This window comes from Chaetodon trifascialis, chromosome 23 (genome assembly GCF_039877785.1).
Source record: "Chaetodon trifascialis isolate fChaTrf1 chromosome 23, fChaTrf1.hap1, whole genome shotgun sequence".
In the NCBI taxonomy this organism is placed as follows: domain Eukaryota; kingdom Metazoa; phylum Chordata; class Actinopteri; order Chaetodontiformes; family Chaetodontidae; genus Chaetodon; species Chaetodon trifascialis.
In genome coordinates, this window is record NC_092078.1 from 117,501 (window position 1) to 132,500 (window position 15,000).

The following is a 15,000-nucleotide window of genomic DNA, read 5'->3' on the forward strand; positions in this document are numbered from 1 at the left end:
ACAAATATAAGATGGAAAATGTACTTTTCAGAGCCTTTTTGCCCTGTATAGGATCTGCAGGGTCAACAACCTCCAGCATTGGCCACACACACACACACACACACACACACACACACACACACACACACACACACACACACGTAGTTGATTTGTATTGTCTATCTGGTCTTTTTCTAACTCTCCTTTTTATTCTGCAACAAGTACATTTCCCTGACATGAATCCAGAAGTTTAGATTTTATCTTAACCTCTATCTTTAATGTCCATTCCAACTGCTCAGATGAATGAATGAATGAATGTACAATAATATGTCATTAGATAAAAAAGTCATGACCAACCCACAGAGGACTGGAGAAACGCCCGTTATATCGCAGCCCGTAGGTTCAGGAACAGTGTGTTAGGGTTTTATGAGACTGGAAAAAGCAGCATTCGTAATATTACTGTATGTATTAGCTGTGATAAGATTAGCAGCATTTGTGTGTCCATTAATAACTGTCAATGACTGTCTTTGTAGTATTACTCGCAGTAGCAGTAATAGTATTTGTGGTATTCTCACCAGCAAATATTTATTCATTGTATTTTCAAGGTTGTGATCCCTCTCAGAGGTGTTATCAGTTTCATTAATGACGTTTAAGCTTTAGCGAATGATTCTCTACTGGACATCATCAAATATGTCTTCAGACTGACATGAGACTAAAAACAGCACAACAACAACAAGCTCCACACAGCAGGTAAACAAATAGATACAAAAAAATAAAAATCTGAGAGCTACCTGGCATCCCCTGTCAGGTTGAAGATGGTTTGGTCCAGACTGAAGGCTGCTGGAGTGGGGTGGTCCAATCCAGCAGGGGGGGAGCTGGGCTGAGAGTGTGACAGCCTGAGGACAGACTGACAGAAACAGAGACAGGTGAGTGGACATGAGCATGAGCAAAGATCTTCCAAGAGAAAAGTGTGTTTGTACCCGTCCTGCGACGTCTATGTCCAATCGTAGAGGAGGAGGGATGTTTCGTGGGCGGGGAGAAGGAGGTGTAGGGTTGGGGTCAAAACCCTGTACTTCCATTGTCTCCTTGTGGTCCAAGAGCCGGATGTTGATTGGCTCTTGGTGTGTTGGGGAGGGCGGCCCGCTGCGCAGTACACGACCCACGCCCTCCCTGCCTCTGATTGGTTGAGCCAGCAGGTGAGCAGTGTCCTGGGAGTGGATTCTGTCTCTGCCTATGTCCCTGCCAATCATCTCTAGGGACTCCAGGGAGTGGGCGTGTCTCATGGTGTCTAACACCTGTCTGAATCCCATTTCCTGTCTCTCCATAAAGTCTGTGCATGTCCATCGACCACGGCGATACGGCTCACCCCGCCCACCGCTGCCAGCCCCGCCCACCGTCAGCCTCACCACCCGGAACCTGGAGGAACAACCCGACCCTGGCCCAGAGGCATCATGTGAGACGTATTTCCTCTTCAGACAGGGCGTGGTTGGCTGGGAGGAGCTTCCCTGTGGCGTGCAGGAGGTGGAGGCTGCTGATTGGAGGGCTGTCAGGACCATGCTGGGAGCTGATTGGCCAGCTGGTGTTTGGTTGAAGTCTGAGGTCACACTGGTGATCTGGAAGCCACTCCTCTTTTTACCACCACTCATCCTTACACACACACACACACACACACACACACACACACACACACACACACACACACACACTACAGACTCACTGAAACACACATAAAGAAAAAAACTTGTTAATTGAACTAACGAGAGACATTTCATTGACTTGAAGCTGTCACTCAACCCAATCAATTGCCTAACTTGAAGACCGGACCTTCAGGCTTCATCACATAAAAGGATGAGCGACTCATTCACTCGCTGGCGGCTGAAGCCACCTGCTTTTCCAGCACCTCCCTTGCTTGGCTTGGCCCCTCGGCCATCACAGAGCCGACAGACAGATACAAGGAAAAAACTGGCTCATGTTTGCTGCTAAACCCAAGAAATGGATGTGCTCCACATCCGCTCCTTCAGGCCCTGGAACCCTCCTGAACTTCCTCATCTGGGAAACAGGTTTGAGGTGCTGGAGAAAGCTCCGATAACACAGAGCCTTCGGTCAGCCCGGCACAGCCACCTTCAGCAGGAGGCCCTAGGCTGCCAGCTTCTGGTCCCTGTGAGCCCACACTCCTCCTTCAAGGTAACCAGCTCCAAACCCACGTCAACACCCACGTCAGATCACAACCTGGATAGGTGGCTCGCTCATCTGGAATGTCAGAGCAAGCTCAGCAATAGCTCGTTATTTCCCAGGTGCCACTGTCCAGCTTACAGCCGATAAAGCCCTTGAGGTCCTGGCTAATTGTGCGTGTTGGCACAAATGATATCCGTGAACAGAAGTCTGAACAAGTGAAACCTGTCTTTGTCCACCTGTTTAACACACTGAAAAGTCACATCTGTGTGTCTGGTTCTGTCCCCTCCTGTGGACGGTTCTGCAGCCAACCGTCCCATCTGTCTGTGCTGTCCATAGTGTCTTCTACACACAGGCAATTATTTGGAAATTATGGTAGACATCCAAACTGGTTGAGGGGAAGCTACTGTCCACGTAAACTTTGCACTGTATCGCCCACCCACATGCCAAAACATTTCCCCAACATTCATTTGAAGTGAAACTTGCTCAGATGGAAACAGTGCTGCTGCTCTTAAGGAATCGGCCCCTCCAGACTTCAGTTTCATAAGAAAGGAAGCAGAGCGATCTGACAAGAATGTCATTAAAAATGTGCGTCTTCTGAATATCTGAGTATTCTGTTCGATCTCTGTGATCATCGCGATATCTTTAAAAACAGTTTTGAACAGTCACTGATAGAACTAAGAATCTAAGACGATGTTTTTCTCTCATATCATTATTAAATAATACCACATGCCGTGACTGACAACACCTCATATCAGCAACATTTTTCTTGGTGTCTTAAATGGTTTTGATGCTCTCAAATCTGGATTTCAACCAGACCACAGCACCGACACAAACAATGGTAAAGTTTCAGTCTTAGTTCTGCTGGATCTCAGCGCTGCATTTGATACAAGATTCAGTATTACTGGACAAACTGGAAAGCTGGCTGGGACTGCCTGGCACAGCCCATAACTGGGTAAAATCCTTTCTGCATGATAGAGATTATTTTGTGACAGTTACAAATCTGAATGAGCAGTAGTGAAATGAGGAGTTCCCCAGGGGTCCGTCCTTGGTCCAGTTCTGTTCTACATCTGTTTTCCCACCAGCACACATTTCGCTTTGCTTCTTTTGGCTAAGATCAAGTGTAGTATCTGTTCTTCTCAGTTTAATATCAGATATGTCCTCTATAAGGGTTTTTTTTAGGGTAGCACGGTGGCACAAGTGGTGACACTGTTGCCTCACAGCTAGAAGGTCCCCGGTTCGAATCCCGCTGTGGGCGCTGGTGCCTGCTGCTCGAGGAAAAAGGAGCCTTTCAGTGTGGAGTTTGCCTGTTCTCCCCGTGTTAACCCGGGTTTCCTCCTTAAATAACACCTCCTTAAATAACACTAAAAACATGCATGAAGACCACCGCCTGACCAGTGGTGACGATGGGTGGGTGCCGCTGTCGGCTGGCAGCCCACCGCTCCTGGTCTGCCGCGGAGGATCGACAGACCAGCGATGGTCAAACACGGAGAATTATTTCATAAAAAGCATGGCTTCTTCACAAAACACAAAACAATAAAATACTGCAGCGTAATGACAGATATTTTCACTTTTAATCTTTTAAAACTTCTATACTTCTGCTCCTCTTACTGGTTCTTTCTTTTAAAATTGTCTAATGTTCTGTTTAAAGTGTTTATGGGCTGTGCTGTAAGAATTAACTGGCCTGCTCTGAAATGTTAGCTGACATATAAGCACTGAAAGCAGCTGAAGTGTGAATGAAGAGTAAAAGATGAAAGCAGCTGAAGTGTGAATGAAGAGTAAAAGATGAAAGCAGCTGAAGTGTGAATGAAGAGTAAAAGATGAAAGCAGCTGAAGTGTGAATGAAGAGTAAAAGATGAAGCTGAAGCGGCAGCTCCTCAAACGTTCGTTGTTTTTGGATTTCAGTCTGAGTGAGGAGCTCTGAGCAGTAACCTTAAAACAAGTTCTTTCTGCTGTAAGCAGTGCATGTCTAACAGCAGCTCACCTCCTGATGTTCACCTGAGAGCACGTCTAAACCCTGACAGGTGTACCTGCAGTAGTCCCCAAGCAGGACATGAGTCCTCGCTGTCCAATCATGTCCTCATAAAGGATAAGAACAAACACAGTAGAGACTGAGACCACAGTCTGTCTGCAGTTACAGTTAAAGTAAAGTGAAACTGTCTCACCACACGTCCTGTCTCTCTCTCTCTCTCTCTCTCTCTCTCTGTCTCTCCCCTCTCTCTCTCTCTGTCTCTCTGTCTCTCTGTCTCTCTCTCTCTCTCTCTCTCTCTGTCTCTCTGTCTCTCTCTCTCTCTCTCTCTCTCTCTCTCTCCCCTCTCTCTCTCTCTGTCTCTCTCTCTCTCTCTCTGTCTCTCTGTCTCTCTCTCTCTCTGTCTCTCTCTCTGTCTCTCCCTCTCTCTCTCTCTCTCTCTCTCTCTCTCTCTCTCTGTCTCTCTCTCTCTCTGTCTCTCTCTGTCTCTCTCTCTCTCTGTCTCCCTGTCTCTCTCTCTCTCTCTTCTTTTGTTATGGTCAGTGTCTCTCGCCCTGCAGCTTTCGTCTCGAGCTCATTTTCTTCTTCTGTGTTTCCTGTTTCTGACTCACTCTGTTCTGCTGCTGGTTGCTTCACTCTGCTGCCTGTTGCACAACCTGGATTAACATGTGTGTGTGTGTGTGTGTGTGTGTGTGTGTGTGTGTGTGTGTGTGTGTGTGTGTGTGTGTGTGTGTGTGTGTGTGTGTGTGTGTTTTCAGTTCAGGGTCTGCAGGATTTCAGCTGTTGAAACCTCAATCACAGGCAGTCAGTCACTCACTGCTGTACTTCACTCTACACCCACTTGTACTGTGATACTGTGTATTTGTACTTTCAGTACTTAGATTACACTGAAGGTGAAAACTTGCTTGTCTGCTTGTCAGGGGTGTGTCCTGTCACCAGTCCTCTACATTCTTTTCACTGACGACTGAGAGGGACAGGCAAGGGATGACAAACAGCCGGAGACAGACAGCTGAGACAGACAGCAGAGACAAGCAGCAGAGACAAGCAGCAGAGACAGACAGTAGAGACAAGCAGCAGAGACAGACAGCAGAGACAAGCAGCAGAGACAAGCAGCAGAGACAAGCAGCAGAGACAGACAGCAGAGACAGACAGCAGAGACAGACAGCTGAGACAGACAGTAGAGACAAGCAGCAGAGACAAGCAGCAGAGACAGACAGCAGAGACAGACAGCAGAGACAAGCAGCAGAGACAAGCAGCAGAGACAGACAGCAGAGACAGACAGCAGACACAGACAGCAGAGACAGAGAGCAGAGACAGACAGCAGAGACAGACAGCAGACACAGACAGCAGGGACAGACAGCAGAGACAGACAGCAGAGACAGACAGCAGAGACAAGCAGCAGAGACAAGCAGCAGAGACAAGCAGCAGAGACAGACCCCTCCACCAGTGTGTGGACCATGCCATGTCCTTTGAGGAGCTCTTTTCCTTTTCTTTTTTTTTCTTTTTCTTGGGGGGGGGGTTGTTAATTTAGTAATTTGATATTGCTCCGCCACACTTTGATTGTGATTACAAGAAGCATGCAGGTATGTTTATTAGATCATGTATCAATCAGATCAATCAGATCAATAACAGCCCAATGAAGGCGTGATCACTGACAACGACACAGAAAGAAGAAACAGGTTTTTTTTCAATGATCTGGAGGACTGACTTTCATGTTGACTAACTTTATAATTCATTATTTATTCGTTGTTGTTTGCTGTGTTTCAGGCTGTTAAAGTCGGCGCAGTGACGCATCGCTCCTGGAGAGGATCTCTGAGCTGTTGAAGCTGCTTCTGACCCCAGAGTCACGTCAGCCACAGCTGGAGTCACAACATTTTAACCCGACCCCCCCCCCCCCAACTGACCAACTGAAAACCAAACCTTCTGACGTCATCGTTGTAAACAAACACTCACGTTCATGTACTCAGCTGAAGCGCGCTCCCGCCGCTCCTGGTCCTGATCCGGATCAGCCCCTCCTCCGGTCCTGTGTCTCTCCGGTGACGTCACCACCGGGCCCGGTGGCACAATCGATCCATTATACTCAAGTGTGGACGGAGCATGCGCGTTACAGCCTGAGGCGTCGGGAGCGCGCAGAGTTTACAGAGCAAAAAGTTCCAACAGTAAGTCCTCCGACTTCTTCTTCTGCTGCTGCTGATTTAATTCTTCTTCTCTTACATCATCAAAGACCCCACCTGCAGCGGGAAGTTTCTTCTTCTTCTCCTTTTCTTTCTTACTCTGTCTTCTTCTTCTTCTTCTCCTCTAAACAGAAACACATCCTCCTCTCTCTCTCTCTCTCTCTCTCTCTCTCTCTCTCTCTCTCACGCACTGAACAGCGCACGTGTCTCTACACAGCAGCCAATAAACGTCCAGTAAACACCTTCATCCTCATCGTCATCGCCGTGTCCGGGTCTTCGGGGTCTGATCCGGATCATCCATCCCTCACTGGTCTGTTTGTAGGTCCGTGAAAGTGACGGGATGTGCGCGTGAACGAGCCAAGAGGAAGTGAAGCACGTGCACGGCTGTTGTGTTTTTCTCGTAACGTTAACAAAGTTTTTTTGTTTTGAGTCAGTTTGATACCGAACGATTGAAGCTCGTGTTGCTCGTCCTCAGGAAACCATGGTTCCTTCAGTGAGGTCTGCAGAGAACTCGTGGAACCGTCCCAGAACACCATGAACCTTTTTCAAGAACCAAGAATTTGGTCGATCCTCGAGCTCATTCCAGCTTCCACCAAATCAACGCTGGATGAAGAAGTTTACGTTGAAACACGACGTCTGATCTTTTCGGGATCACACTGATTTATGACTTTGACAAATTTGTATTTCATCAGGAAACAGAACATTTTTATTTAAGCCACAAAACAATTAAGTTGATTTTTTTCTTCTAACCTTCTCAGTTTTGAGGATTTGGTGGTTTGGAGGTTTGGAGGTTTGGTGGTTTGGAGGTTTGGTGGTTTGGTGGTTTGGAGGTTTGGAGGTTTGGTGGTTTGGTGGTTTGGAGGTTTGGAGGTTTGGTGGTTTGGAGGTTTGGTGGTTTGGAGGTTTGGAGGATTGGTGGTGACGCTGCTTCTTTTCCAGACTCGACACAAAGTTGTCAAATGAAAAAAACCTGAAAATAAATCAGTTCGTTTTGGATCCTGTTCAGTTCTTCAGTTCCCACCACTGCTGTTATTGTCTGTTTAGTCTGGCGCCCTCTTGTGGCCAGTTAGCTTCACTGCAGTCAGCCTGTTACTGCAAGCCTCCACCTCCTCCACCTCCATCAGGGCCTTCACCATGAATACTCTTCATCTATGTGCTCATGCAAACGTCTGAGAGCAGGAGGCTTAGACCACCTCCTTGATTTTTTTATTTTTACAATTCATTTATTCTTCATTATCATCATCGTGTTGAAGCTTTGAATCTGAGCTCAGGAGCAAACTTACTGCGACTGTTCTCAGGTCAGTTTGATGCTGAAACAAACTGTACATATAATACACAGACTGAACGTGAACAATGAATGAAAATCTGAAAAATCCAAATCAACAAATTTTCATAAGTTTTTCATATTTGTGTCCTCAGAATCATCAAAATCAGACTACACCATCTCCTCTGTGATGTCACTATGATGTCACACCAGTCCTTTGTCGATCATCTGTTGCTCCATCATCATCATCATCATCAGATGTCAATTTATGTCAGAAAACAGAAAACTCATCCTCACATCACTCTTAAAGGCACCATGAAATCGATTTTAGCATTACCCATTTAAATCTATAGGCCCTGCTAGCACTGTTAGCATTCCTCACACAAAACAATGGCCTTTGAACACAGTGTTAGCATTCTTCAGTCAAACCATGGCGCTCTACAAACAGTAAGAATGTTTCAAAGCTCTGCTTGAAATGCTACCATTCCAAACTGAACTCTGCTAGCAGTGTTAGCATTTCCAGGTCAAACAAACACGATAAAAAGACTGTTAGCAGTGTTAGCATTGCGCTGTTCTGTGGAAAAATCAGACACATTTTTAAACTCTGACAGTTGAAAATCATATGAAGGTGAGGTGCTGGTGTTCGTTGAAGCCGTAGGTGTGTTTGTGCTGCTCGAACAGTTCAGTCAGACTCTGCAGGTAAACTTCATGAAGACCCTCGATGTCCTCAGTGCTGGGACTGGGAGTCTGGACAACAGAGATAGGCTTCCCCACTGAAAACGGGGGGGGGGGGTTATCTTAGACGCTAACTGCTGCTAACAGCACAACATCACCTCAAACACACAGATTAAAGTGGCATCCATCAGGTAACATAAGAGTCCTACCGACAGTGTGGATGGGCTTCCTGTAGGGCATCAGTCCAAAGCTGTACTGGAAAACTCCTCTGGCATGAAACAGAGGCATCGCTACTCCCATGACGTTTTGCAGCCGGTTCTGTGGACATAGGCCAACATACTGATATCAAACCACACTGGCACACCTCAGCATCATATCAGCAGTCGTCATTTAGTTCAAAACGAGCAGTCGAGCCAAATGGAACAAACAACCATAAACTGAATGTGTAAAAGTGCTCAAAGGTAGTTTGACCTTTACTTCGTAGCTGTTAAGTGCTTCTGAGATGTTGCTGGATGGTGACTGGGCAATATTTCATGACTACTGATCTGCTGCAAAGATGTTCCGTGGTGTTCTAAGTGGTTGCTCGGTTTTTGTTCGGGCATTCTGATTGGTCGCTGTGCAGTTTGTTGTTGCTCCCCACGCAGGAGGTGGTGCAGGATCTGGTCTGGGATCTGGTCAGGTGCATGTGCCATTCAGCCTCTGGAGCTCATGCAGAATGCAGCAGCTCTGTCAGTCTTCAACCTACACAAAGCTAATATCAAACTACACCACTCCTCTGCAACCGGCGCCGTTTACTGGTGGCTCCCAAAATCCGATTCAAGTCCATGGTACTTACATGGTACCTACAACCAGGACATGGTAAAACACACATCCCAGCCCGTCCATTACACTCTGCTGCTCCCTCACTATGAGAAGCTGCAGCTACCGCTAACAAAATCCAGACTGTGTCTTGTAATGGCTCCACAACGCTGCAACGAGCTCCCCACTGACAACAGGACGGCAGAAACCCTCAACATCTTCAGACGGAAAACTCACCTCTTCAGACTGCACATGGGCCCATAATAAAAAAAACTCTTCCTCTTGGTGTTTCTAAATGGAGCACCTTCACATCACGTCAAGTATTTGCATGATTCTCAATATTATTGTGTTGACTCATCATGGTTGAATGCACTTATTGTAAGTTCCTTTCAAGCTTAATGCAATGTACTGTGTCTTTTTTGGTGGTTCTGCGTGGTTGCATGAACCGTATGTGGTGGCCAAGTCCCTTCTCAGATGTTCAACAGTGGTTTCCAGGTGCTCGCTGGGGATTTATGATGCGGTTGCGGACATATTGTTACGAGGGCGCTCTAAGTGAGCGTCACTGGCGTGGTCATGATGGCAGTACCACACTGGTTCAAAGCTGTTTGTTAGATGTTAGAGTGACTTCAGGAACATGTCAACCATAATCAAGTATCAGTAATTTCCATCTTCATCTATGTTTGTTACTTTTTGCTGATGATACTATTTTGTTTGTCACTACAAAATAACTTGATCTCTCAGGCCTCATCTATCTTCAGTAAGAGAAATCAGTTGGTGCTGTGGATTAAATCAGTAGTTTGGTTCAGTAGTTTAGTTTAGTTTAGTTTAGTTTAGTTTAGTTTCCGTTACGTCACGCTGCAGTGCTGTCTGGGCTGCCACGTATTCCATCAACCTTACTGAGATCATTTCTTTCCAGGGAGGATTTTAGACATTCAGGAGTCAGACTGAGCACACCACTCGTCTGTGATATCAGTGTTCTTTATACTTCTAACATAAGTACGTAGACTTCACGTGTACTTCTATCTACAGACGTGTGCATCAATCTGATTGGCTCCTCCATCCTTCACTCATACATGTTCAGGATCCAGTTCAGTCCTATTCCAGACTTCACCTTCAGACTGATGCAAACTGCGTGTTGTGGCTTCTTTCTAATATCGTCTCAGCAGCAGTCAAGTCAGAGGTGTTTCTTCTCTGGCGAGATCTCAGCAGCGCAATCCTTTTTACTACACTGAGTTTTTCTGGGTCATTTGTACAAATGAAATACTGAAGTGAGCCGGTGAGTGTTGCCCTCTGACCTGCAGCCTCCTCAGAGGAGAGCCGGTGGGATTCTCCATCTGATCAAACAGCTCGTTTTCTCCAAAAGAAAAGACGGGAACCAGCTGAGCTCTGCACACGCACACACACACACACACACACACACACACACACACACACACACACACACACACACAGTCAGTGTAGTGTTTGTAGCTCCACCCCTCAGAGCCACGCCCCTCCACAGGCTCCACCCACCCGTGTTTGAGAGCCAGTTTGATGAAGCCCTTCCTGCTTCGGACCTGGAGGAGGAGACAGATGAGACGTTCAGTCTCTGTCCACATTACAAGACATAACGTTCTTTGATTTGCTTCTATTCTCATGTTTTGGGGTTTATTCTAACTTAAGTTTTATTTTATTTTCAAATGTGACTGACTAACCCTACGCTCACTCTGACATTTGACTCATCCTCCTAAAAGCAGGTTGATCATCGTCGTCTTGGTTTTGTCAGATGTCACAGCGTCAAGAGTTTGCTCCATTTGAAAAAACTCAAAAACAACCGTCATCATATTATCATTATTATTAACACTGAATATATGAGGTATATTCAATTCAATTCCATTTTATTTGTATAGCGCCAAATCACAACAGAAGTTGTCTCAGGACACTTTCCATATAGAGCTGCTACAGACCAAACTCTTTTTTATTTTCTTTTTTATTCTGTGCACTGAAAAGGTGGAATCACCTGTCACACTGCAGTTTTTCTTCTTTCTTTCTATTTCAAATCAAAATGAGTAGAAAGAGCAGAATTCAGGTGAAGTCTACTCAAACACTCCTTCAAACAGGGTCACATAGAAACACCAAAGAGCTGACACACACTCACACACACACACACACACACATACACACACACACACACACACACACACACACACACACACACAAACACACACACACTCACACACACTCACTCAGTCAGTGAGTGTTGGATCAAACACTTTCGTTAATAATAAAAAAGAATAAAAATGCACCTGTAGTGTTAAAGCTCCCGGTCGAGCATCCAGAGCCTCTGGAGCTCCGCCCACCGCGATGACAGCGACGTTACCTCCTTCAGGACGACTGACCAGGTACGACAGGCTGGACTTACAGCTCGACACCAGACCTACACGACACAGGAAACCAACCAGTCACCTCAATCAGGGATTTACTGCCATCTAGTGGTGAGGCTGCAGACTGAATGCGCCGGGCTCGTCCTCCCCAACGACGGCCACAAAAAACACCGTTCTGAGCTCCTGCAGAAACATGGCGGACCCTGTGGAAGAGGACCTGCTCCCTGTGGAGACATGCACTCATTCTAAGGTAACGACACTCTGGACCATGAATGCGTTACCTTTGCTGCACTTTGACCTTCTACAGCAGCCCAGAAGCAAATGGTCTAAAGCTGAAGCTCGTCGCCTCCACATGAAGGAGCTCCTCTTCAAACGGAAACAGACGATGAAGATGTGCGAGCCGCACACTTTTCTGGCATAAGTAATAGTAAGTAACTACCCAAGTTTCCTGTTCAGCACATTAACCAGCCTGTGGCTCCCGCCTCATCGTCTGCTGACTGTGAACATTTCTGATGGTTTGTTGTAGGCAGATCGATGGTCTGAGGTCCAGGTTTCCGCTGTCGGCTTTACCATCCGCACCACTCGACCGTCCGGTCTCCCTGCAGATCCTCAGAAACACTGCAGCTCACTGTCCCTCCTCCAGTCCAGTCCAGTCTTCAAGCTACCCTCCTTATCCAGAATCCTTGAGAAAACTGTCACTCACCAAGTCCTGAAGTTGGCTGACGGTCACACAATAATGTTCAGACGAAGGTGAATCCTCCGTCCTCATCCTACCAGCCTGACGGTTGCCTTTGACGAAGCAGAAACTCTTCTAATTGATCCTTTTACTTTTCGGTTTATTGGTTCATTTCACTCTGATCAAATCTTCTGCTGAGAGTCTTTGATCAGTTTAGGACTTCTGAGCTCTTCAGTCCTGTTTTCTTCAGATGAGAAACATCACAGACGTCAGATGTCTGTTGTCTTCTACAGATGCTGAAATCCAGCTGTGACACAGAAGGTGATGGTGTCGTTGCTGTTTTAGCTCCAACCGTGTGGAATCACCGTCCTCGTCTCTTTGGACGGTTTCTGAGAACAAATGTTAATAGATTTTATAGATCTAGTATTTATAGATCAGCACTCTGAGCTTTGTTGTCCTTGTTTTTGTTGTCTGGTCTGTCTCTCACTGAGTTTTATCTTCATGATAGGTAATACCTGAAAATTCCCCACTGTGGGATTAATAAAGGTATATCTTATCTTATCTTATCTTATCTTATCTTATCTTATCTTATCTTATCTTATCTTATCTTATGTGTGTTTACTGTGTGTTTTAAAAAGCGTTTTTCAAATAAAGTGTACTAATGATCATTTCTGCCAACAGACCCCCTAAAATGTTGCACATCGGACCTTTAACATTAACTGATGAAACTGATCGATCTCAGCAGCATGTGATCCCGCTCAGACGGCCAATCAGAGAGCAGCTTTCTGCCTCCTCCTGCTCTGACCTGTAACATGGTGTTTACTCAGAGCTGTACAAAGGGCTGATTGAGAAAGTTCAGACAGACTCAGAGCAGAAAAAAAACCTCTTTCAGACACAAACTTGTCTTGTTCCGTAAATGTTTGGGGAATTTTGCACTTTGGCCTGAATTCTGATGAAACAGTCGATCCACAGTTTAAATCAGTGTGACGAGAGTCGGTGTCATCTTTTGTGGAGAATCTGCCGTTTTCTGACATTTAGCAGAGACCTCAACAGGAGCTTCAGGGTGTATTGACACCTGGCTGGTTTGGAGCAGCAGGAGAGTTTATCTCCAGGTCCAGGTCGTCTGGTCACATGTGGACAGAGTGGTTGGTTTTGCGATCGACCCTGTTCGGGATCCAGGTTCAGTTCATTTTGCTATCGATAGCCCAACACACATGAACCTGTGACTCACCGGTTACTCCTGAGCATCTCCAGGCAGCGCTGACGAAGTGACGTCTAGCTGTAGGCTGTGCTCACGGCCAGCTTGTCTGCACTGGCTAGCTTGACTTTTAGCTCATCCTTGTTCTCCTCAAAGTGTTTTTCAGTGTGTTTTCTAACGTTAGCTCTCGATGGCACGATGAACTCGGGCTCGAGCTTCTGAATGAATCCTTCACCCTCTGGTGAAAAGCGTTCGCCACACGTGCTGCTGCTTCACGCTGCAGAGGAAGAAAACCACACAGAGGAGGCGTGTCGAGGCGACGCTTCCAGGTAAAAATTCTGACCAATGATGGACCAGCGTGCCATTTGTTTACAGCCTTTGGCCAGTCTTGAATGTTGTTGAACGTGTGAACGCAAATGAACCCATCAGACGAAACAGACAGACAGGTAGACAGACAGGTAGACAGACTGCTGCGTACCTCCACACATGATGTAGTCTCTGAAGAGCGGCACTCTGAACCAGAACGGCAGCATCAGCAGGTGAGACTTCAGTCCAGGAAACAGATGAGAAAAACCTGTCGCTTCCGTACAGAAGTTCCCAAACGCCCCCGCTACCAGCACACCTGAGAGACAGACAGGTACGGACAGACAGACAGGTCAGCACAGCTACCAGCACACCTGAGAGACAGACAGGTACGGACAGACGGACAGGTCAGCACAGCTACCAGCACACCTGAGAGACAGACAGGTACGGACAGACAGACAGGTCAGCACAGCTACCAGCACACCTGAGAGACAGACAGGTACGGACAGACAGACAGGTCAGCACAGCTACCAGCACACCTGAGAGACAGACAGGTACGGACAGACAGACAGACAGGTCAGCACAGCTACCAGCACACCTGAGAGGCAGACAGGTACGGACAGACAGGTACGGACAGACAGACAGGTCAGCACAGCTACCAGCACACCTGAGAGACAGACAGGTACGGACAGACAGACAGGTCAGCACAGCTACCAGCACACCTGAGAGACAGACAGGTACGGACAGGGACAGACAGACAGACAGGTCAGCACAGCTATCAGCACACCTGAGAGACAGACAGGTGCGGACAGGGACAGACAGACAGACAGGTCAGCACAGCTACCAGCACACCTGAGAGACAGACAGGTACGGACAGGGACAGACAGACAGACAGGTCAGCACAGCTACCAGCACACCTGAGAGACAGACAGGTACGGACAGACAGGTACGGACAGACAGACAGACAGGTCAGCACAGCTACCAGCACACCTGAGAGACAGACAGGTACGGACAGACGGACAGGTCAGCACAGCTACCAGCACACCTGAGAGACAGACAGGTACGGACAGACGGACAGGTCAGCACAGCTACCAGCACACCTGAGAGACAGACAGGTACGGACAGACAGACAGGTCAGCACAGCTACCAGCACACCTGAGAGACAGACAGGTACGGACAGGGACAGACAGACAGACAGGTCAGCACAGCTACCAGCACACCTGAGAGACAGACAGGTACGGACAGACAGACAGACAGGTCAGCACAGCTACCAGCACACCTGAGAGGCAGACAGGTACGGACAGACAGGTACGGACAGACAGACAGGTCAGCACAGCTACCAGCACACCTGAGAGACAGACAGGTACGGACAGACAGACAGGTCAGCACAGCTACCAGCACACCTGAGAGACAGACAGGTACAGACAGA

General features: G+C 47.1%; 2 protein-coding genes and 1 pseudogene across 4 annotated transcripts in view; 1 reads left to right on the forward strand and 2 right to left on the reverse strand.

Moving 5' to 3' along the window:
- LOC139351080 (TSC22 domain family protein 4-like) overlaps positions 1–6,700 on the reverse strand; it is a 14,712-nt gene extending 8,012 nt beyond the window's left edge. The window contains exons 1-3 of one of the 2 annotated variants that reach the window (XM_070992748.1): positions 6,074–6,700; positions 960–1,695; positions 771–886 (exon numbers count right to left, since the gene is read on the reverse strand). In XM_070992748.1, coding sequence (XP_070848849.1) covers positions 771–886; positions 960–1,625 — 782 coding nt within the window. In that variant the 5' untranslated portion in view covers positions 1,626–1,695; positions 6,074–6,700. The remainder of the gene's footprint in view (positions 1–770; positions 887–959; positions 1,696–6,073) is intronic. The other variant, XM_070992747.1, reaches the window with a different exon arrangement.
- On the forward strand, positions 3,242–3,364 carry LOC139351870 (U2 spliceosomal RNA; annotated as a pseudogene).
- Positions 6,701–7,465: 765 nt separating the features above from the next.
- mogat3a (monoacylglycerol O-acyltransferase 3a) overlaps positions 7,466–15,000 on the reverse strand; it is a 12,098-nt gene continuing 4,563 nt past the window's right edge. Inside the window, exons 4-9 of one of the 2 annotated variants that reach the window (XM_070993123.1) lie at positions 13,747–13,890; positions 11,317–11,447; positions 10,544–10,587; positions 10,327–10,417; positions 8,443–8,551; positions 7,466–8,331 (exon numbers count right to left, since the gene is read on the reverse strand). In XM_070993123.1, the coding sequence (XP_070849224.1) occupies positions 8,177–8,331; positions 8,443–8,551; positions 10,327–10,417; positions 10,544–10,587; positions 11,317–11,447; positions 13,747–13,890 (674 nt within the window). In that variant the 3' untranslated portion in view covers positions 7,466–8,176. Of the gene's footprint in view, positions 8,332–8,442; positions 8,552–10,326; positions 10,588–11,316; positions 11,448–13,746; positions 13,891–15,000 lie in introns of both variants that reach the window. The other variant, XM_070993121.1, reaches the window with a different exon arrangement.